This window comes from Pleurodeles waltl, chromosome 8, assembly GCF_031143425.1.
Source record: "Pleurodeles waltl isolate 20211129_DDA chromosome 8, aPleWal1.hap1.20221129, whole genome shotgun sequence".
Lineage (NCBI taxonomy): Eukaryota > Metazoa > Chordata > Amphibia > Caudata > Salamandridae > Pleurodeles > Pleurodeles waltl.
The window spans coordinates 651,955,711-651,980,570 of record NC_090447.1 but is presented as its reverse complement, the minus strand read 5'-3'; the positions used below and the strand labels follow the sequence as shown (position 1 = coordinate 651,980,570).

The window sequence follows — 24,860 nt, the reverse complement described above, 5'->3', positions numbered from 1 at the left end:
ACACAAATAAACACAGGAGTTTACTCACTGTACTTTCTGATACCAAAGAAGGACAAAACGCTGAGACCAATCCTAGACCTCAGAGTAGTGAACACTTTCATCAAATCAGACCACTTTCACATGGTCACACTACAAGAAGTATTGCCATTGCTAAAACTACACGACTACATGGCAACTTTAGACCTCAAGGATGCTTATTTCCATATACCAATACACCCATCGCACAGGAAATACCTAAGGTTTGTATTCAAGGGAATACATTACCAATTCAAGGTACTGCCTTTCGGATTAACAACCGCACCAAGAGTCTTTACCAAATGTCTAGCGGTGGTCGCTGCACACATAAGAAGGCAGCAAATACATGTGTTCCCATATCTAGACGACTGGCTAATCAAGGCCCATTCGTTAATAGAGTGCTCAAATCACACAAATCATATCATACAAACCCTCTTCAAACTAGGGTTCACCGTCAATTTCACAAAATCCAAAATTCTGCCGCGCAAGGTACAACAATACCTGGGAGCCATAATAGACACATCAAAAGGAGTAGCCACTCCAAGTCCACAAAGAATTCAAAATTTCAACACCATCATACAACGCATGTATCCAACACAAAGGATACAAGCAAAGATGATACTACAACTCCTAGGCATGATGTCTTCATGCATAGCCATTGTCCCAAACGCAAGACTGCACATGAGGCCCTTACGACAGTGCCTAGCATCACAATGGTCACAAGCACAGGGTCACCTTCTAGATCTGGTGTTAATAGACCGCCAAACTTACCTCTCGCTTCTGTGGTGGAACAACATAAATTTAAACAAAGGGCGGCCTTTCCAAGACCCAGTGCCACAATACGTAATAACAACAGATGCTTCCATGACAGGGTGGGGAGCACACCTCGATCAACACAGCATACAAGGACAATGGAACGTACATCAAACAAAACTGCATATAAATCACCTAGAACTTCTAGCAGTTCTTCAAGCACTAAAAGCTTTCCAACCAATAATAGTTCACAAATACATTCTCGTCAAAACAGACAACATGACAACAATGTATTATCTAAACATGCAAGGGGGGACGCACTCCACACAGTTAAGCCTGCTAGCACAAAAGATTTGGCGTTGGGCAATTCACAACCAAATTCGCCTAATAGCACAATTTATACCAGGGATCCAAAATCAACTCCCAGACAATCTCTCTCGAGATCACCAACAGGTCCACGAATGGGAAATTCACCCCCAAATTCTGAACACTTATTTCAAACTCTGGGGAACACCTCAGATAGACTTGTTTGCGACAAAGGAGAACGCAAAATGCCAAAACTTCGCATCCAGATACCCACACAAACAGTCCCAAGGCAATGCCCTATGGATGAACTGGTCAGGGATATTTGCTTACGCTTTTCCTCCTCTCCCTCTCCTTCCTTACCTGGTAAACAAACTCAGTCAAAACAAACTCAAACTCATATTAATAGCACCAACTTGGGCAAGGCAACCCTGGTACACAACGCTGCTAGACCTATCAGTAGTACCCTGCATCAAATTGCCCAACAGGCCAGATCTGTTGACACAGCACAACCAAAAGATCAGACACCCAGATCCAGCATCGCTGAATCTAGCAATCTGGCTCCTGAAATCCTAGAATTCGGGCACTTACAACTTACCCAAGAATGTATGGAAGTCATAAAACAAGCCAGAAGGCCATCCACCAGGCACTGCTATGCAAGTAAATGGAAGAGGTTTGTTTGCTACTGCCATATTAATCAAATACAACCATTACACACAACTCCAGAACATGTAGTGGGTTACTTGCTTCACTTACAAAAAGCTAACCTGGCTTTTTCTTCCATTAAAATACACCTTGCAGCAATATCTGCATACCTGCAGACTACCTATTCAACTTCCCTATATAAAATACCAGTCATTAAAGCATTCATGGAGGGCCTTAGGAGAATTATACCACCATTAACACCACCTGTTCCTTCATGGAACCTAAATGTTGTCCTAACTAGACTTATGGGTCCACCTTTTGAACCCATGCACTCCTGCGAAATACAGTTCCTAACCTGGAAGGTGGCATTTCTCATCGCCATTACTTCCCTAAGAAGAGTAAGCGAGATTCAGGCGTTTACAATACAGGAACCTTTTATACAACTACACAAGAATAAGGTCGTCCTAAGGACCAATCCTAAATTTTTGCCAAAGGTTATTTCACCGTTCCATCTAAATCAAACAGTGGAACTTCCAGTGTTCTTTCCACAGCCAGATACCGTAGCTGAAAGGGCACTACATACATTAGATGTCAAAAGAGCATTGATGTATTACATTGACAGAACAAAAAACATCAGAAAGACTAAACAACTATTTATTGCATTTCAAAAACCTCATGCAGGAAACCCAATATCAAAACAAGGTATAGCCAGATGGATAGTTAAATGCATCCAAATCTGCTACCTTAAAGCTAAACGACAGCTGCCCATTACACCAAGGGCACACTCAACCAGAAAGAAAGGTGCTACCATGGCCTTTCTAGGAAACATCCCAATGCAAGAAATATGTAAGGCAGCCACATGGTATACGCCTCACACATTCACCAAGCACTACTGTGTAGACGTGTTATCCGCACAACAAGCCACAGTAGGTCAAGCCGTATTAAGAACATTATTTCAGACTACTTCCACTCCTACAGGCTGATCCACCGCTTTTGGGGAGATAACTGCTTACTAGTCTATGCAAAACATGCGTATCTACAGCGACAGATGCCATCGAACTGAAAATGTCACTTACCCAGTGTACATCTGTTCGTGGCATCAGTCGCAGTAGATTCGCATGTGCCCACCCGCCTCCCCGGGAGCCTGTAGCAGTTTGGAAGTTACCTTCAACTATTTATATATGTATCATCTCAACCTTAAATAGGTGCATACTTAGTCACTCCATTGCATGGGCACTATTACTACAATTCAACTCCTACCTCACCCTCTGCGGGGAAAAACAATCGAAGATGGAGTCGACGCCCATGCGCAATGGAGACAAAAGGAGGAGTCACTCGGTCCCGTGACTCGAAAGACTTCTTCGAAGAAAAACAACTTGTAACACTCCGGCCCAACACCAGATGGCGAGCTATTGCAAAACATGCGAATCTACTGCGACTGATGCCACAAACAGATGTACACTGGGTAAGTGACATTTTCATTACACCTCAATCCCCAGTATTACTACTAGCTATATTCTAAGTGTTGAAACGCCACCACTGCAAGGTATTTAGTTCACTTACCGGTGGTGACAGCTCACGCGTCCCACTCCTGACTCCATTTGTTAAGGAAACGTTTCCAATCCTCCTCAGAGTGACACAAATAAAACACAAACACCGACAAGGCTCCAGAACAGATGAAATGTTGAGGTACCAATGTTTATTTGCAGGCCAACACGGAAGGCAGATGCACATCCCAGTGTTACGCCTTTGAAACAGGCCTCTTCTGCCTTGAGTCATTCTTATCAGGCTTTCATTTATGTTAGAAAATGCTGTCACAGCAAAAGCCCGAAAGGGGACTTAGTCAAACATGGGCAAGCATATACAAAATAGAAATGCTACAAACTACAAGACCATAGAATAAAATTATACATAATGCAATGTGGGCAAAAACAGGAGAACAAAAAACAGGTGGACTGTTTGTAGGCAAAAGGAAGCTATGACCTTACTTGTGGGTTGGCCTGGTGGGCTGAACTTAATGTGTGAGACAGAGGTAAACTTAACATGGCTTTGAGAGGTTTGTTTGCACAGCTGGCATAGCTGTCCGAGAGGTCAGCGGGGAAGCCTTGGTGCAGAGCTGAAATACTAATGTGAAAGAGGGGGAAAAACTCTGTGAAGGAGAGGGGGAGCACACAGCACATGACAAGCAGCTTGGTCAGGGACATGAATAGATAGCTTAGTGGGATTCAGATAATGCGGGAGAAAATTGGAACTTAAGTATGGTATCTATGTGGTACAGACATTTTTTTCTCAACACACAACTACTGATTCACAAAACACAGTTTCCTGCCATAATAGCACTACTTACTAAAACAAAGACAGGGACAGTATTCCACTGAGAAACATTGAGGCTACGCCTAGTGCGCCCCCTCAAGGCCCAGGACTTCATGCCTCCTTTATGTCAAGGCACATACCTAGCCTTTCACACACACATAGTATTAGCATGAGACTGGGCTAAATTTAAAAAAAACGAAGAAAAAAAAACAGCATGCCACTTACTCAGTTGAGCACGCAAAACTACAGCAAGCAGGAGACATTCCCATTCCAACAGTGGGTATTTTCTTCCTGTCATTCAACACTTAAGGACAATGTTTTGTATCGAAGAGTTTGAGGAAATACATTCAAACACTGTTCTAAAACACTACATATTCTTTCAGGGTGACACAAGGCTATATTGGTCTTCAATAAACAGATTTCAGGAGAGGATCAACACCTCAGTAAAGGCAGTTACGTTATTAGGTCTTGCCCACCAAACCAAAGCTATGGGTCTTCACAAATGAAGCCAAGGTCCACAAAGACTTTGAAACACAGCTTGTGGACGTTACTTTTGGACCACGGGGGGTGTGGTCACTTCAGAGGGATCATTGAACTGTATAAATTTTAGAGTACCCCCTGTCGACAGGGGTATAGATGGATCACAAGGATCAGACCAGCTAAAGCCCACCACCCCTTTAGTAAAGGCCAGTTTTTGACATAGGCAAGCTGGACCTAGGGCGCCAGTCTTCAGATGGTGTGTAAGGAACTATCTGCGTTAAGGTCTGACAGATAAAGTTCCTGTCACCTGGCTCCAGTGCTGCAAGTGCTGTTTTTAACATCCCGTCAGCCTCCTTTCATGTCTTCCCATCTCCCTTTCACCTGGAGCTGCCACACTCTATCAACCGAAACTCCTCCAACAAATCACTTGGCACTAGGGTGAGGAGCTAATCTGTGAGTGATTCAGGTGAGGAGGGAGATGTGCTGAGATGTTTGTGTTTAGAGGCCAGTCACAGTTCTAATGCAGACAGCCAGGGACCAAGCTCTGAACACAATAGGGGTAATTTTAGCAGGCCAAGAGGCCTGATTGCAGTAGAAATCTGCAGAATCTTTCTTCTTGCCCCTTGGAGCATAGGAGCCTCCCAACCCCCACCAGACCTCGCTTCCCTACAGGCCTGCCTCTCATCGACAATTGCAACAAGACACCTTGCTCTCCATTAGATGAACTGGAGGCACAGGAAGACCGATGTGTCATGGCCTGGCTATGGTATACTCATGCGGGGCCCCATGTTGGTGGGCTGATAGTGGGTCACACAGCAGCTGCCCACAATTCCAATGCCTAGCGCCGACCCTGGTTGAATGGATACAACTGCACTGTGCATATGTTTAGATTAAGTATGCCACTGTGAGGCTGCACCACGGGTGCCAGTAGGAAGTCAATTGAAAACTCAATTTGTTTTGGCTCAAGGTTCAGAGAACCTTGCCCTAGGCCAGAGCCACGTCTTTGGCTCCAGCGAGGCTCAGGTTCTGAGTGTATCCCAAAAAAAAAAAAAAGCAAAAAGCAACTTCACATCTCAGACTGCCCAATAACCAAAGAGCTCAGAAGTGACGTGTGTCTAATACGACACAGCTAGGGCGGTGCTCTGCATCATACAGTACCTCTGAGGCAGAGACCATTCAACGATGTTTGCATTTGCAGGTGTGGCTATGACTCTGATTCCCCTCTCCCACCCCCAATCAAGAACGAAGCAATCGTTAATAACTCAAAAGTGAGCCAAGCAGGACTTGATGCTTCCTTACTGTTTTGTATGACCGCAACCACGAACTGAAGCTAGCAGTACCGCAAGCCCTTGATAAATAACACTGCTCCATTTACTTAGAGAAAGCTCCATGATACTCACTTTTTTAATTTTTATTTTTGGGAGTGGTGAATGGCGTTCAGAGAAGGCACTCGTTGTAATGGAAAAGTGACTAGAAAAGCGCCATCTCTCTGGTAAGGCCATCAGTTTATTTTTATCAGGCTGTAGTTATTTAGAAACATTACTTAGCATTTAGGTTTACTTGAAGAACCATTGGTGTGGGGGGTCGAAAGTAAATGCCTTTCAGTAATACAAATCGTTAAACTATTGCAAATGTGAAAAATATGATTTTCAAATGTAACAGTCCCCCATCCATTGGAATGGAAGGATTCCAAAGGAGGCCGAATTAGACTCCCATTATCCAATAACACTAGGTAAAAAGAAATAAAATGTTCTGTGCTGATTTAAATTGTGATTGGCAATATCTCAAGCCAATGAGTGTGGATGGGGAATCACACAAAGGAATAAATTGCTGAAAATAGCTGACCCTGAACCCACTCCTTTTGTATTATTTTATGTTTTAGATATTTTAAAAAATAAAAGATCTTGACTTATAACAACAAATATTTTGATCTGTCATATTTGCAGCATAATGTGATTGTGAGTAAAGGAAATAGGAATGTTTAACATTGATGTTCACAACTCTGGTCAGCCTTTGAGAAGTTGAATCCAATTGATTTGTTCTTTGGGACCCATTAAACACAGTCGCAGCTCACAGTGTTAGAGGGGGCGGCGAATGTGGTGTGTGGAAATATAAATAAAATTTTAAAAAATAAATAAACTAACTTACTTGGGCCTCCACCTGCCACCTGGAGAACCGTGCGGCTCCTCACCTCTTCCTGCAGGAATGGGCTCCCAGCCTGCCCTGCGGCCAGTCCTGATGCTCAAACCAGCGTCAGGATTGGATGGGAGCACCCTGGCTGGGCACTCCCAGGTAAGACTGGGAGCCTGTTCAGGCTCTCTCCAGCCCAGCAACTGTGTTGCTGGGTTTCTTATCCCTTCCTTGTGAAACTCGCAGCGGTTGCTGCTGGCTGGAGGGGGGGGGGGGGGGGAGGGGAGGGGAGGGGAAGGGAGGGGAAGGAACGCTCCTCCGCCCTCAAGGAGGAGACGCCCCTGATTAAACATGTGCTGAATAAGCTCCAGTACATCATACATATGAGGTGATGGGTTGTGAACATCATTGGTCAGAGGTTAAGAAGGCTGTTTCTGGTCTCACTGCTGTGTGGTATAGCAGTAAGTATTTAGGAAAAGGTCAGAGGCTTGGGATTGAAACGTCACCATGTAGGCAAAGATTAATTACTTTTTTTTTTTTTTTTAATAAAATTAATTAACGATAATTTTGATAGAGGCAAACCGACACAAGAATTTTGGTGGAGTACAATTCGTTAAGGCGTTATTAATTACTTTTCGAAACATATATATATGTATATATATAAGCAAAATTAATTGTATTACAAGTTCCCCGTAAATTTACTGGGGTGATACATTATTAGCCAACCAATAAAAATGGGTTGTAATGGAAGTGAAATTATTCATTTCGTCGTACAGTTTTTGCAGATTGATCTGTAGCTGCCTTTGAAAACCCAAATTGGTGTGTGTATATATATATTTGAACTGTATATTTAGAGACATATAGATAAAATATCCTTCGGACACGCTACTGATGTATACATTTCCCAGTATAAATCTTCTGGCTGTAAAATAAGTACTGCAGTGAAATTTTGTTTCGCATTTCTGCATTTCTTCATTTCTCTTGGAGTTCAAGACGCTGTGTTTTTGATCGGTGACGTTTAATTTCTTGTTTCGATCTACTAGAGTCGATGCTGTACTTGGATGGAAAGCGCCATTTTGAGAGCAGTGCCTCAGTCTAGAAGGATTCCCCCGTGTAAGGAGTAGTCAGCGTCTTGGAAGACGACAACAGCAGAAATTGTGTGCCAAAGATTATTTCCCCTCTTGCAGGATAAACAATGTACTTTTCACAACAGCATTGAAGTTTTGTGTGTAAACCGAACATACAATACATTTTCTTTGAATGCTGTAAAGAAAATTAGAAAAGTGAAGTAGCTCCTTTTTGATTTTCATTTTCTTACGATGAGGTATTTCTTCCTCAGCTCATGGCCTCGACTAATGATACTGTTTCATGTATGGTATGGTTATTTTTTTTTTTAAAGTATCCCTTTGAAGTCATCCATGCGTAACATCATGCACTTGAATTGCCGGCTGTCATAATGGGTATGATTTAATGTCCTTGAAATTAAGAAGTGTATACTTTTTCTAACGGAAACCCGTTAATGTATTATGGGGCCATATCAAAAATAAGCATCTTCTTATATTTTACCTGCACGCTGCTTCTGTTGGGTTGTAGTCACTCTCTTTAAAACCATTTTATTCTCTAGGCAATTGCACAGTACTGTGCCATCTATCTAAATGTGTTTTGAATAAAGTGTCTGCCCCAGAGATAACATAAGTCAGAACGCAATACACAGCTTCTTAAAACAGCACCAGGCATAACGTTTTTTTCTGTATACCATAAACATATTTCGCATTTTGCATGCAAAGTTTGCATTGAAGTAATATGTATGTGCAAAAGTGAAATCGCTAAAGCAAATTAAAGAAATGCAGCTGTGCCTAAATAACGTTACTGTATATTATCATTTAAATTTAATTAAAACAAGTTGACTTACTTCATTTGGTATTCATTAACAAACCTACACATTAAATTGAGCCTTCTATGTGTGTTTTTAAACGTATACTCACCCTGCTCGACTTTAGGATTTTTTTTATAGGGGAACCATGAATGCAGTAAAGGAGACTCAGTGGAACAGGAGTCTTACCAAGTCATAGAAACAACCATGAGAGTTACCCAGAACCAGTAAGGTATGCTTTGGTTTAACACATACTCTGTCCAAATATACTAGAACCCAAAACATTTAAAGAGCGCAAACAGGGTCCGTTCTTCTAATCCAGAGCTTTACCATTTTCAGCAGAGGTCGGTAGCCTTTCTTGTAACGAGGCACAAAGGCACCCTACTGCGCATCACAAATGCAAACGCAACTCACCCGACCACTTTAGGGCCATCAATATTTCACAAATATAAAAATTTAAAAAAATCAGTGTAACGAACAAAGGTGACTGCTTCCCTGAAATCCAGGAGGTAAATGTAGTGTACCGGCAGAAAAGTGCACAAAAGGTTGGCCGATTCATGAAACCTAGCACAAGGGCTGCTCCTGTTTCAAAATAAGTGCGTGGAAAAAGAAAATAAGAATGCAAAGTTTGACTCCAGTGACGAGTACTCCAATTAACCTTTTGTAAAAGAACACCGTAATTCAATTTGAAAGTCATTCTGTGTTTTGGGAAATAGATATATTTTCATGCTTAACGTTTGAGGGGAAAAATGACTCCTTCGACACTCAAAAATGAGTTATTATTCGAGTGGGATGGATATCTGGCAGAATCCATGTACCTTGTTTTTGTAGTTGTGCACCAAAATACAAAGAACGGCGACCAGTCGCAAATGACCAATCTACAGAATGTAGAGACAGTTACCTCTAGGCTAAACTATGCAGGATCCTGTATGAAAAAAAAACTTGCATCCAAAGTTGAACATTATTGTCAGAATCACTTTCAGAGAGTCATGGAGCGCTAAGGGGTTACTGGGCACAACCTGTTTGTGAAAACATTTTAATCTTGATGTCCCGAGACCTGGCCTACTGTGGATCCTGAGCAACAGGGCCAAGTTCCTTCTGCACTTGACTGTCAGTGGTAGCTGTGGATGAGCAGTCAGACGGTCCATTGGGGGACGTGTGCATACAGATTATTGAAAAGGACTCATATCTCAAAGAGGGCACAGCAATGCCAATAAATCAATGTCCAGTCAAATACTTATTTTTATAATAAAAATAAGTATTTGATTTCTAATTCTACGCATTTAACCTCTTCGCCGCCAGGCTTTTTCCCCCTCAGGTGCCAGGCCTTTTTTTTGGCTATTTGGTGCAGTTCACGCTTAGGCCCTCATAACTTTTTGTCCACATAAGCTACCCATGCCAAATTTGTGTCCTTTTTTAACAACATTATAGGCATTCTAGAGGGTCCCCGACTTTGTGGGTTCTCCTGAAGGAGACCAAGAAATTAGCCAAAATACGACAACAATTTTGTTTCTTTTTTTTTTTTTAAACGACGGGGAAAAAGGGCTGCAGAAGAAAGCTTGTGGTTTTTCCCTGAAAATGGCATCAACAAAGGGTTTGCAGTGCTAAAATCACCATCTTCCCAGCTTTCAGGAACAGACAGACTTGAATCAGAAAACACAATTTTTCAACACAATTTTGGCATTTTACTGGTACATGCCCCATTTGTACTATTTTTTGTGCTTTCAGCCTCCTTCCAGTTAGTGACAGTAATGGGTGTGAAACCAATGCTGGATCCCAGAAAACTAAACACTTCTGAAAAGTACACAAAATTCTGAATTCGGCAAGGATGTAGATCCTATAAGGATTTCCTACAGAAAATAATAGCTGAAATAAAAAAATATTGAAATTGAGGTGAAAAAAAACAGCCATTTTTCTCCACGTTTTACTCTAACTTTTTCTTGCAATGTCAGATTATTTAAAGCAATATACCGTTACGTCTGCTGGACTCTTCTGGTTGCCGGTATATATAGGGCTTGTAGGTTCATCAAGAACCCTACGTACCCAGAGCCAATAAATGACCTGCACCTTGCAATGGGTATTCATTCTATTCCGGGTAAACAGCAATTTATTTGCTGAAATATAAAGAGTGAAAAATAGGTATCAAGAAAACCTTTGTATTTCCAAGATGGGCACAAGATAAGGTGCTGAGAAGCAGTGGTTATTTGCACATCTCTGAATTCCGGGGTGCCCATACTAGCATGTGAATTACAGGGCATTTCTCAAATAGACGTCTTTTTTACACACTGTCTTACGTTTTGAAGGACAAAATGTAGAGAAAGACAAGGGGTAATAACACTTTTGCTATACCTCACTTGTGTGGGTAGGCCTAATGCTCGCGACAGGAAACGCAACATGGGCCCATCACATTGTTACATTTAAATCAGAAGGGTTTTCTGCAAAGTGCCTAGCTGTAGATTTTGGCCTCTAGCTCAGTCGGCACCTAGGGAAACCTACCAAACCTGTGTTTTTTTTTTTTAAACTAGACACCACAAATTTCCTTCCACACAGCGTTCCCCCAAGTCTCCCGATAGAAATGGTACCTCACTTGTGTGGGTAGGCCTAGCGCCCGCGACAGGAAATGCCTCAAAACACAACGTGGACACATCACATTTTCCCAAAGAAAACAGCTGTTTTTTTTTTACTAGGAGCTTAGCTGTGGATTTTGGCCTATAGCTCAGCCGGCACCTAAGGAAACCTAGCAAACCTGCGCATTTTTGAAAACTAGACACCTAGGGGAATCCAAGACTGAGTTACTTGTGGGGGCTCTCACCAGGTTCTGTTACCCAGAATCCTTTGCAAACCTCAAAAATTTGTCCAAGAAAAAAAACTTTCCTCACATTTCGGTGACAAACTTCTGGAATCTGAGAGGAGTCACAAATTTCCTGCCACCCAGCGTTCCCCCAAGTCTCCTGATAAAAATTGTACCTTACATGTGTGGGTAGGCCTAGCGCCGGCGACACAAAATGCCCCAAAACACAACGTGGACACATCAAAATTATCAAATACAAAACTACCTGTTTTTGCGGGGGCGGGATACTTGGGCTCAGCAGCCATCTAGAGAAACCTACCAAACCCAGACATTTCTGAAAACTAGACACCCCAGGGAGGTGTGATCCCCCAATGTTTTCTTACCCAGAATCCTCAGCAAACCTCAAATTTAGGTTAAAAAAAAAAACATTTTTCCCACATTTCTGTGTGGGATCACTGCACTGGGACCAATTTCTTACAACCCAACGTTCCCCTCAGCCTCCCGGTAAAAATGATACCTCACTTGTGTAGGTGGGCCAAGTGCCTGTGACAGGGAAGAGCCAAAAACATATCGAAATTGAAGGGAAACCAAAGCGGGTCCAAAAGGGCAGTTTGGAGAAAAAAAACATTTTTAGGCTGTCATGTGCAGCAGAATTTTTATCAGTATAGATGAGACAATGTTGGGTGGTAGGGATTTTGTGGATTCCTGCAGATTCCGGAAGGTTCCATCACAAAAATGTGGGAAAAATGTGTGATTTCCAGCAAAGTTGGAGGTTGGCAGAGAATTGTGGGTAAGAAAATGGTGCGGGGTGCATGTGAAGCACACCACTCTGGAATCAACCAGATGTTTAGTTTTCAGATGTGTCTATGTCTTATGGAGTTTTCTATATGGCAGCGTCTCAAAGTCAAAAAAGTGTAGCCTTCCCCATTCCAAGTGGGACGATTTTGAGAGTTACCAAGCTCTTGGCCCAAATACAAAACCAAAATAATCAAACGTCCTCTTGCTTGCCGTGGGATAAGATTTTTTGTGTGTGGGGGAGAGCTGAAAGACTGTTACCCCTTTCAGTTGGGGTGGAGGCATAACCAGGCCCATACTGGTTGGTAGCCACCACACCACTATTTGTTTTTAATTCCCTGGTATCTAGTAGAGTTTCTGCCCCCCCGGGGTGTGGATCGGGGGTAATTGCCCAATCTGCCCACCGGTGGGCAGAACAACTTTGGCCCCATTTATTTGGGGTGGGGCTATGGCCATAGCCCCACCCTCTTATTTTGAAAGAAAGAAAAAAAAAAAAATCTTCCCTGGTCTTTGGTGGGCTTTCTGCCCCCCTGGGGGCAGACGGGCCTTCCAAAAATAGGCCGATCTTCCCCCAAGGGGGGCAGATATGGCCAACAGTAATGTGGCCCCATGGGGAGCTTCCCTTGCCCAAGGGGCTGCCCTCCAAACAAAAAACAAAAAAAAAACCACACACACACACACACACACACACACACACACACACACACACACACACACACACACACACACACACACACACACACACACACACACACACACACACACACACACACCACCCCCCCCCCCGGAAAGCAACCCTTGCCTAAGGGGTCTCTCACCATATTTACAAACCAAGTAAATATATATATATCTCTGGTGGCTAGCGGTTTCTGCTTCTAAGCTTTGAAGTTTTCAGACACAACGTTTATGTTGCATATGCTTTATTGTATACCCATTGTTTGGGACTAATACAAATTAGAAGCTTATAGTATCTCTCTATATAGAACTACAAAACTTACACCAGAAACACAGTAAAATTCATACATATTTTTCTTTATTTGTTATTTTAAGTACATGTGCTGGATACTGGTCATTACAAGTTCCCAACTTCATGATAGCTTCACTGACAATAGGGATGTTTGGCATCAAACATCTCGTATTAATAAACCCTCATTGAAGCCAGTGATGGATGTATTGATACATGCTTTCAGAGGGCATCCTTTAGAGGTGCCCCCTGAAAACCTGCCAACTCCTAGCTTGGGCATTAACTGGTCAAACCCAGTACAGCCACCTTAGACAGTGAGAGCCAAGACTTTTGAGTGCTCAGAACAAAAGGCCTGCTCTGGCCAGAGGTGTGTCCTCTCCCAGGCAGGATGGACATTCTATGGTGGGGACCTTCAAAGACCTTGCCACCTTTGAAATGCGACCATGCCTCTCCAAATTGTAGGGAAGGTTGATCCCCAATTCTTGACACCTACTTTTGCTGGCAGGTCTGGCGGGGAAATTAGTTAAATTAGGAGGACTGACCACTTCATGCCAGTCCCACCCCTAAGGTGGATGAGCTGAAATGGACACTACTTTTTAAATTCCTCCATCTTGTGTGGAAGGAATTTGGCCAATAGGGTTAGGGCTGTATCCACTTCCCAAAGAAAGTAATCATAAGAAGGATGTATTCACCCTAAAGGTGAACTGGCACACCACATAACACCACTAAAGTCAATATATATGTGGCACCCCTGAATCCTAGAATACAGATTCCTGTCAACCTAAGAGGAGCTGGACAACACAGAAGTTACACCAGCAGAGAAGACACCAACTGACTTGGCCCCAGCCGTACCAGCCTGTCTGCAGCCCTCAAAGAACCTAAACCCAGAAGACGACTTGTCCTGCAGCCCAGCGACCTCTGAAGCCATGTGAGGACTGCCTGCCTTCGATAAAGACCAAGAACTCCCGTTGTCAGCTGACCTCTCCAAAAAAAAAAAAAAGAAACTTCAAATAACTACTCTACCTGAGGAACGGCAAAACCACCACTGGAACCACCTTTGCATCCGACGCCCACAACTCGTGTCTAAGTGGCCCAACAGTCCTTTGAAGATTTCCCAGACCTTCCAAAGAAGGGTCCCCTGTGGGCTGACCCTTGCCAGACTCCTCAGCAATGCCTGCAGCCTAAATCCAAGGACTCCCCCTGACCGCTAAGCTGTTTCTGACACCAAAAGACACCCCTGCACCCAGAGCCCCTGGGCCTTGGGGAGCTGGACCACTGATACTGATATCCCTATGACCCCTGGCATGTCAGCTTATCTTGGCAGCTGTAGGTTGTCCTCACTCGGCCTCCTCGCCTGAGCTTGTTTCTGAAACTGATCTGCTCTATTACATAACATTGAGCGCCCGACGATGTGTTGGCACACTGCATCTGGCTACCCCTGTGCCCCTGAGGCTGTAAGTTTGGTGCTGCTTTGTGGCCGCCCTTGTACTAACCTCAGCTTCAGGATATTGACCCCTGACCCCACTCTACTCACCTGTGAGCAGAGCTTCATCAGTTACTCCCTATCCCTCATGGTTAACATTGGGCACCCCACGCTGTGTTGGCACTCTGCACCCAGCCGCCATTGAAGGTGTAAGTTTGTTGCTGCCTTATGGGACCTCCAGTGTTTACCTCAGCCCCAGGAGACCAACCTCTGACCGTTTTTACTTACCTGTGAGCAGTGCATCCTCATCCAACCCCAGTCTCCACTGGTTAACACTGGGCACCTGACTCAGAGTTTGACCAATGCACCCACTGGGGGTGCACTCTTGGTGCTGATTTGAACCCTGGCTGGTGTTGACCTAATACCACGAAGACTGGATTTGTAAGTCATGTTCTTACCTGCAAAACTGCATTTTTGTTTTTCTCCCATAGGTTAACATTGAAGACTCTGAAAACTGCAATGTGTTGATTTTTGAAACTGAAAAGTATTTTTAATTTAGATAAGGAGTGGTGAATTTGTATGTTACACCACATTCCTTCCACGTTACTTCAAGGTATCCAGACATCGTTTTCCCCTCTATTGGATACAACCTCCTTAGTGCAGCCCACCCTGGAAAAGATTCCAGGAGGGCCTTGGCCACTGCAGGAGCTGTAGTAGTCCAAAGGAAATGGCTTCTGGGTACCTGGTGGCAGGAATACCACCACCACCACCAGAATAATCGGTTCCCAGAGGATGTAAGAGGGTCAAAGGGACCAACAATGTCAGCCCCTACCCTCTCAAAGGGAACCCCAACCACTGGCAGTGGAATTAAGGGGGCCTTTGTAATGCCACCTTACATGCCACTGGCTTGGCAGGTGACACAGGAATAACAAAACTCATTAGTGTCTTCAGACATGGGGCCAGTGAAAGTGTGGAACAAGTCTGTCCCAAGTCTTACATTGCCTAAGATGTCCTACAAGGGGAATATTATGTGACAGGGTCAATAAGAACTCCCTAAGCTTCTAAAGAATGATGAACCTCCGGGTAGCACCAGGCTTGGGGTCCCTAGCCTCAGAATAAAGAAGACCATTTTCCCTGTATATCCTGTGGGATCCACTGACATCCCCTCCTGCAGCTTGCTGTCTGAGGCCTTCTACACAGGGTCAGGATTGCTGCTCAAGACTCACTTTCCCCTGCACCCAAGAGCTCTGCCATGTCAGGCCCAAGTTCCTCTGCTGTAGGTTCTTCACAAGGGGCAAGATCATCTCCTTGTGGACACTGATTCTCACATGAATTCTGGGTACAGGGTAACTTTGAACCCTTCCCTCCTCTCTTCTTGGGAGCTTCCTGAGCCATTATTCCAGGCTCCAGTGCTCCTGGTTTCTTCCTGTTTTCTGACCTGTTCTCTTGTAGCTCCAAAGACACTTTCAGGGATGCCCAGCAGTGCTGCATGGACCTGTAACTCCACTTCAGCCCAAGCTGAGGTCTCCAAATAATTACACATAAGGCTATCTACAGGAATAGAAGAGGACACTGCAACTTTTTTTTAGGGTCTCTTCCCTCCCCCCAGCTAAAGTTAGCAACTGCCATGGGGTGGCACTTTGTGATGTTATCACCATTGGTTAGTTGGTCATTCTGCCCAAGTAGAATTTGCTCAGGTGACACCAATTTCCCAGGCACCACAGTGACATTTTCACCTGTGTCCCTTTAAGCTTCTGCCTCAATAACATTTATAAGGGGGTGCTACCTATATTTCCTCATGTTAGGAGGCCAGGCAGCCAGAGGGGCAAGGTCACTGCCACCCTCTGATAATAGGACAGCCTCAGTGGTTTCTCTGAGTAGACCAGAGTTCACTGCAGTACCCAAGGTGAACCCAGCTACACACTTGGTTGTGGTACTACTACTACTACTACTACTAGTGCTATTGCTAAGGGCACTAGGGGGAGTAGTTGTACTCTTGGTGCTGTTGCGTAGGCTCTCATTATCTTAATGAGACTACTGGATATTGAGCAGCAAGATCGTCCACAATGTGGGTGACTGAGTCTGACCCACGGTGGATGAAGCTTGTCACTCCAAAACCGGGTTTTGCTCCGGCTGTGCCTCATCTCCCCCAAATGGGCAGCCGAGCGCATGACATCAGTACTTCTCAGGGAAGTCGTGGTCACTCAGGTCACAACCGGTTCTCTCATTCACAGTACAGTCTCATATATGAATGACACTAAAGGCAGTGTAAGTTTTAAAGATTGGTTTAATAAAACAACTGCATTGTATATAGCAAAGTATGAGCTGCAATAATCAGAACTACACAACACAGTAATATTAAAATAGTAACAATGAGAGTGAAGCACAAGAATAAGGCTCTCATAGTGCCGCTAGATTATTCTCTCTAAGTTATATTTGGAGCACACCAATGTAAGCTCTAAGCCTGCCTTTCAGGTTCCCCCGGGAGGACATCAACCCTCATACCTGAGCAAAGGCCTGTAATCTGCATCAGCATCTGCAACGGGGCATTCAGCATACAGTTGTGGTTCCCTGGCTGGAATCTCCCTCTCGACGTGTACTAGGACTAGAAAGTGTTTTTATAACTAACACGCAGATGTTCTAAGAAAACGTCCCTACGTAAGGATGTGTATTTTCTACGAATGCTGGAGACTAAACTTCTACCACGTTTACTGGCAATTTCTAACCCTCACTGTTTTCTTACAGTCCCAGTGACCCTCTACAAGCTCACATAGGTTTGGGGTCCATTCGTGGTTCGCATTCCACATTTGGAGTTTATGGTTTGTGTTGCCCCTATACCTATGTGCTCCTATTGCAATCTATTGTAATTCTACACTGTTTGCATTACATTTCTTGCTATTACTTACCTAATTTTGGTTTGTGTACATATATCTTGTGTATATAACTTATCCTCATAGTGAGGTTACTCACTGAGATACTTTTTGCATATTGTCCTAAAATAAAGTACCTTTATTTTTAGTAACTGTCTATTGTGTTTTCTTATGATATTGTGCATATGACACCAGTGGTATAGTAGGAGCTTTGCATGTCTCCTAGTTCAGCCTAAGCTGCTTTGCCATAGCTACCTTCTATCAGCCTAAGCTGCTAGAAACACCTCTTCTACACTAATAAGGGATAACTGGACCTGGCACAAGGTGTAAGTACCTCTGGTACCCACTACAAGCCAGGCCAGCCTCCTACAGTAAGTTTTAAAGATTGGTTTAATAAAACAACTGCATTTGAGATAGCAAAGTATGAGCTGCAATAACCAGAACAACACAGTAATATTAAAATAGTAATGATGAGAGTGAAGCACAAGAATAAGGCTATCATAGTGCCGCTAGATTATTCTAAGTTATATTTTGAGCACAGATGTTCTAAGAAAACGTCCCTACGTAAGGATGTGTATTTTCTACGAATGCTGGACACTAAACTTCTACCACGTTTACCGGCAATGTACCCGACTGTAGCCTTGACTGAAGCACAGGGCGATCAAGAATGCATTATTTGAGAACACAGTGCTGAACTAAACTAAACAGTGTGATAGAAGAAATTAAAACAAGACCGTAAAAACTGGTTATTGTAAAATAATGCAAAGCTGAATAAAATATATCTAGGGCAAAGTGCACAGCGGCCTAGTATGTTAAACTAACGTGCATGGAGCTATACATAAAATGGCTACACAACACCCTCCCCTTGTCGGTAGAAAGTGGTTCAAGCCAAAGCTAAAATACCCTAACGTAAAATATGTTTTAAAACCCTACTTAATTTTGACAAGTTAAGAGGACACACAAGCATATTACTTGACAATTTAGAAGTGAGCATGCGGTTCAGAGCCGAATTCAAATTGAAATGTCAATTTAGAGCAGTTCCGAATCAACCTCAATTCCTGGAAAGCAGGAGATCTTCCACTTCGGCAGATGACAGAACCGGTAAATCCGTGCCAAAAATGACTAAGGAGCAGGTGTGTTTCATAGCCCCAGTATCAACCAAGGCGGCATCCCATGCAGTGCCCATTAACGAGTTAATGTTAACTTCCTCCAGGAAGGGTAGCTCGTAATCAGCTTCTCTCAGTAAACGCAGCCATAGTGGCATGTCTGGTAAGGAACCCTCAACGAGAACATCAACAGATTAGCATCAATCACTGAGGGGCGTTGCTGTGAAAGAAACTTCTAGTGCATGTTCAAAGGAGCACCAACAGCACCGAAATACGGGCTGCACCCAATCCAAAACCGGTCTGAATGACAAAGACCAGTCACACCCCAAATGTTCCAGTAGTGTTGCTCCAAACTGCTTCATAATGCGTTCACGACACAGCTGCGCTGATGGAGCGCCTTCATTTGTCCTTGTTGCGGCGGGACAGCCTTTGCGGAAAAACAACAGCAACAGCAAAATGCCGGCCAATAAAGCCAAAGTTATTGGAAATCCCCCGCAAAATACTTCCAAAACTTGAGTGAATAGCTGAAGGTATCAAACCGAATACAGAGGAAAAGGTGTGAACAAAACCAATACCAACAGCTTTGAAAAAATGTGCTACTCCAGCCGTGCTGGACGCATTAAATATACCTCCCACGAGTTCACCAAAGTGTCTCGGAAAATTCATATTTAACAGGGACTGTATTTCTGCCGACGACCTTGCCACTTGAAGTGCGTAGGTCTCGCGTGCAGATGTAAGGGCCACATGCTTCTGAAACAATAAAGCCTTGAGTCTACTCAACATGTCAAAATTCACCTTGGAAGTAGCAATATGAGGCCAAATATCAGCTACCTCCCTTAATTTAGTGGGGGGGGGAAACAACCCCTTCCCGCAGCATGTAACGACCTTAGAGACCGTAACAACGTAAACTATTCTGGCCCACATGCCACAACAGTCTTCACTATTGAGAAGGACGTAGCTGCCGTTTGAAAGCACCTGGAAAATGTGTTTAATCAAGGGGACTGGAACTCCCTTCAGATATATCGCAAGCCAAGTTTGCAACCGAGGCATTTAAAAAAATCATTTGAACAGGGATGAGACATGCTCTAAACAATGTTTCTGTACCCTTGGTCTGCCAATTTTTTGTTCCCCAAACACTTTTCAAATCAATATATTTGGACCAATATCCATAACCTTCAATTGATAACCGGGAAACAAAGGATTCCGAATATATAAATTTCGTGTTGGTCAATAACATATGTATGTCCTGAGTTGGAGTTAATTTAAAATAATGTGACTGAGCGTTTTTTTGACGATGCCCAGAAAAGTACACAAATTTTTCAGTATACATTTTTGAACTCCTTGTGGTGGAGTTGGACAATGTTCCCCTTGCGTGTAATTAAATATCGTTTTGGGACTACTCGCTCTATGTATGAAGTAGTGCCCATAATAATTATAGCAAAACATATCACCATAATTTTCTTTAAACTGGTAAACATCTTAGTTTTCATAGACAGTATAATATTGCAATTCTGTCATCGTAGAAGCAACTGTTTTCACATCCCAATCAACCGACACAATGCCTGTTATGACTATATCATTCATAGATAACTTTAACACATACGGTATTTGAATGTTTTCCGTGGGACCATATATATCAAACATCACTTTGTCCCAAACAATCCCATCAGGAATTGGCACTGTGGAAATGTTTACAAAGGATAAGTCCCTTCGGACCTTATGTGATGAAAAATGTGGTTTCAAAACCTCCTCTGCCTGTTCAACCGCTGATCTCTCGGGAAGAAAATGTCCATGTATCAACAAGAAAAAAGGTAATAACAAAACCAATCCAAAGCAGAAAGGCTCGGACAGTCAAAGAAAGCCATACATACTTCCATGGAAAAAGGAAATGTGGGTCTTTAAGCCAGTGTATTAGCTTACGTGCACCTGACAGGTCAGCTGTCCAAGAGGCAAACAAGTCCGATAGACAGTCGTTGAAGTCGGCAAAGTAACCAGAGGCAATTCGTGCAAATGGCATAGCCGTGGTCAATGGTGTAGTTGGTGTTTCCTGTGGTGGTACACTGTAGACAGCACCATCTGTCTGGCTAGTAGTCGTGATGACTTGATCAAACGTTTCTCGATTGCTTGTTGTTAGTGGAACTAATGCAAGATCATCATCCACCCTCCCCAAGTTCGGAGAGGTATCAGTGTTGGTATAAACAACTTGAAGCAGAACTTCTTCTCCAGTAGTGAGAGGGATTCGGGAACTACTGGATGTTCCTTTTGGTAGGCTGTGCAGAATCGGCCACATGTTGTAGTTTGACATTGTCAATTGGAACAAAATTATTTTCTTTGGCACCTGGCAACGGTGGTAGAATTACAGTTCTGGTACCGTGTATCCCCAGTACAGAGACTGGTGCCCGATAAGAAGGGCCAAATTATTTTTTCACTGCTACCTTTTCACGTACAAGATCCCCAACCCTGGGAATCTAGCCAGTAGATGTTACAGGCACATCCTAAATTCCTGTGGAGGCAGCACTTTTAGAAGAGTTTTCCTCAATGAACTGTTGTAATTCATGTAAAACAGTGACACGATCATTTATGTCAAAAGGTGTTTCTGCGGCCTCCACGCCAGGACCATCAAGATCCGGAACAAACATTTGTGTTCCGAACAGGCACCCATATGAAGTACGACCCCCCCCAGGGACCTTCTAGGCAGGTTATTTAGTGCTCTCTGAACTCCATACAGGTGGGATAGCCAACTACGACCCGTACCTAAGACTCTGGCTGTTAACGATTGCTTTAAATCGCGGTTTAATCGCTCCACCACACTATTTCCCTTGGGATGAAATGGAGACGAGTACTGCAATTGGACCCCCAACGAAGCCATGGTGTCCCTGAATGCCCTTGAGGTGAAAGCAGGGCCCTGGTCCGAATGGAACGCCGCAACAGCATGTGTACCGAGAAAGACTCGCAAATCTTTAATAACAGTCCGAGCGTCAGCCGAGCGTTGTGGCCACACCCACACAAATCTGGAGCATGAATCAACAGCGACTAATATGTATTTGTATGCACTATCAGGTGTTAATGGACCGCAATGGTCCAAGTACACACATTGTAATGGTCTATTGGAAATTAAGAGGGGTGTCTGCTAAGGGCGCTTGGCCATAGAAACTTTAATTTGTTGACAGATGTCACAACAAAGGACATACTGCTTAGTCTCTTTATAGCGACCGGGCCACCAATAATGGGCCTGTAAGAGTAAAATTGTAGCCGCCACACCAGCATGTGCAGATGCCACCCCCTCATGTGCTGCTTTAATCAATTGTGATCTTACCTCTTTATTGGGGATGTTGCGTACACCTACGCCTGGAATTTTAACTTTGGCGTTCAGCATACCTCCCATCAAGTATTGATATTTATTAGGAAATTCTTTCGGATAAGGTGTACCATCAACCGTAGCTGTTATGGCAGCCATAATGTCTGTGTCTGGTTTGGTACTTGAACGAGTCACTGCAGCTACAGTGGCAACTGCATCAGCCAATGTATTTCCAGCAACGTGTATCCCAACGCGCTGGTGTCCAAGTGTATGCACAACATTGACCTTTGGTAGCGTCTCTTTCAGGTCTGCTACCTTCCCCCACAGGAGTCTGTGTTTTATGGTGTTGCCTTTGGAATCTCTGAACCCATTCTGATGCCAGTAATGCAGATATTCATTAAAAGACTGGACACAGTAATATGAATCACAAACAATCAGTGTGGACTGTGCTGGATCCGTATGTTCTAGTGCGATCAGTAGAGCTTTTAGCTCAGCCAATTGTGCTGTACAATCCCCTAAGGTCTGCGTATAGGTATGTACATACCCCTCGGGGACCTGACCTTCCACCTAGAGAACACCAACGACAACTCCACCACTCTGCTCGACAACCTCGCCAACCTCAGCCTCAAGCAGCTGGTCACGACACCCACCCACTCCACAGGACATACGCTCGACCCCATTTTCTCCGCCACCAAACTCCTTCTTCAGCCACACTACCAAACTCCACTGGACCGACCACTGCTGAATCCACTTCTCCTTCGAGAAACCCACAAAACACCATCACCCACAACAGATTCCCCACTGTAGATGAAACAAGGTCACCGAAGACCAGCTGATCACCACCCTCTCCTGGAACCCACCTATTGTCGACACCACCGACACAGCTGCCCGCAACCTCAGGCAATGGATCGACGACTGTGGCAACACTATCGTCCCGATCAAGAAACCTAACAGACGCACCGACAGAAAGGCCTTCTGGTTCACCGCTGACTTCCAAGAATCCAAGCAAAACACCAAAGACTAGAGAAAAAGTGGCACCATGAACAGACACCGGACAACCCCACAGCCTTCAAGAACACCATCCAAAGACACCACCAACTCATCCGAACCGCCAAAAGAACGCATTGACAACAACGCACACAGCTACAAGGAGCTCTTTCAACATCGTAAAGGAACTCCCCAACCCCAGCTCCAACATCGACAACCCGCCATCACAAGACCTCTGCGACTCCCTAGCCACCTTCCTTTACAGCAAGATCACAGACAACCATGACAGCTTCAATACCCAGATCCCCCCCATCAACCACGACACCACAGACTCACCGCCCACCAGCCGCCTGCTCTCCTGGAACCACGTCAATGACACCATCAAAATAATGACCACCATCCACTCCGGCTCACCATCCGACCCCTGCCATCACCATATCTTCAACAAAGCGAGCTCTGTCCTTGCACCCCCAACTCCCAAAGATCATCAACAGTTCCTTCGAGACCGCCACCTACCTGGATAAATGGAAACACTGAGATCAATGCCCTCCGCAGGAAACCCAAGGTGGACCCAACGGACCACAAGAATTTCCAGCCTATCTTCCTGCTCCCCTTTCCAGAATTTCCAGCCTATCTCCCTGCTCCCCTTTCCGGCAAAAGTCATTGAGAAAATTGTCAACAAACAACTGACCCATTACCTCGAGGAGAACAACTTTCTGGACTCGTCCCAATCCGGATACTGCAGCAACCACAGCACCGAAACCGCCCTCATAGCCGCCACTGACATCAGGACCATACTTGACAATGGTGAAACCGCGCCCCTCATACTCCTGGACATCTCGGCTGCGTTCAGCACCATCTGCCACCACACCCTACGCACATGCCTCAATGACACAGGGATCCGTGACAGAGCCCTGGACTGGATCACCTCCTTCCTCACCGGCAGAACTCAGTCCACCCCCCTCCATTCCGCTCTGAAGCCACCAAAATCATCTGCGGTGTACCCCAGGGATCGTCCCTCAGCCCGACCCTCTTTAATGACTCCGCTCGCAAACATCTTCCCATCTCACAACCTCAACATAGTCTCTCCCACCGATGACACCCAGCTGATCTTGTCTTTCACCAAGGACACACGCCAAAACCAACCTCCACAAAGGAATGAAGGCCATCGCCGAATGGATGAAGAACAGCTGCCTAAAACTGAATTCTGACAAAACGGAGGTCTCCATCTTTGGCTCAACCCCCTCCGCATGGGACGACTCCTGGTGGCCTGCCACACTGGGAACCGCACAGACTCCCACCGACCACGCATGCAACCTGGGATTCATCCTGGCCTCCTGCTTCAACACCCTCAGCATGCTTCAGAAGATCTACAAATGGATCCCCACTGAAACAAGGACGGTCACCCAAGCCGTTGTAAGAAGCAAACTGGACTACAGCAAAGCCCTCTACGCAGGAATCACGGCCAAGCTCCAGAAAAGAATGCAACACACACAGAACGCCTCTGCATGCCTCATCCTGGACATCCCCCGCCACAGCCACTTCACAGCCTACCCGAGAGACCTGCACTGGCTCCCCGTCAACAAGAGAATCACGTTCAGTCTCCTCACCTACGTTCACAAGGCGCCGCAGAACACCGGACTAGAATACCTCAAGAGACAGCTCTCTTTCTACACCACGACCAGACAGCTTCGCTCTGCTGACCTTGCCCTCACCGCTGGTGGCAGATCATTTTCCTACCTCGCCGCCAAGACATGAAACACTCTTCCTACCCACCTGCGACAGACACAGGACCTACTTACCTTCAGGAGACACCTCAAGACTTGGCTGTTCAAGCAGTAGCAGCTCCTCTCTCTCCCTCAGGTATTCTTTATTACACTAAGCCTATACTAATGATGGCATATCTACACTTGGAGATATCTACACACAAAATATACACTTAGCAACTACAGGAATTGCAGAGAAATACTGGGGACCCTGGGGGTGGGGGGCATATAATAATAAAGCAGTATAAGGATGGGGGGTTCCCCAACCAAGGTAAGTGTGTGAGAATTCCAGGGAAATGGGAGTAAGGAATTACTAGAGGTAAGTATCAGAAATCCCACTGACACCCG

At 44.6% G+C, this 24,860-nt stretch overlaps 1 protein-coding gene across 3 annotated transcripts in view; it reads left to right on the top strand.

Moving 5' to 3' along the window:
* The window catches only part of ACOT9 (acyl-CoA thioesterase 9), a 550,522-nt gene extending 541,971 nt beyond the window's left edge, over positions 1 to 8,551 (top strand). For 2 of the 3 annotated variants that reach the window (XM_069204744.1, XM_069204745.1), the window contains one exon: positions 7,683 to 8,551. In XM_069204744.1, coding sequence (XP_069060845.1) covers positions 7,683 to 7,738 — 56 coding nt within the window. In that variant the 3' untranslated portion in view covers positions 7,739 to 8,551. The remainder of the gene's footprint in view (positions 1 to 7,682) is intronic. The other variant, XM_069204746.1, reaches the window with a different exon arrangement.
* Positions 8,552 to 24,860: the final 16,309 nt, after the last annotated feature.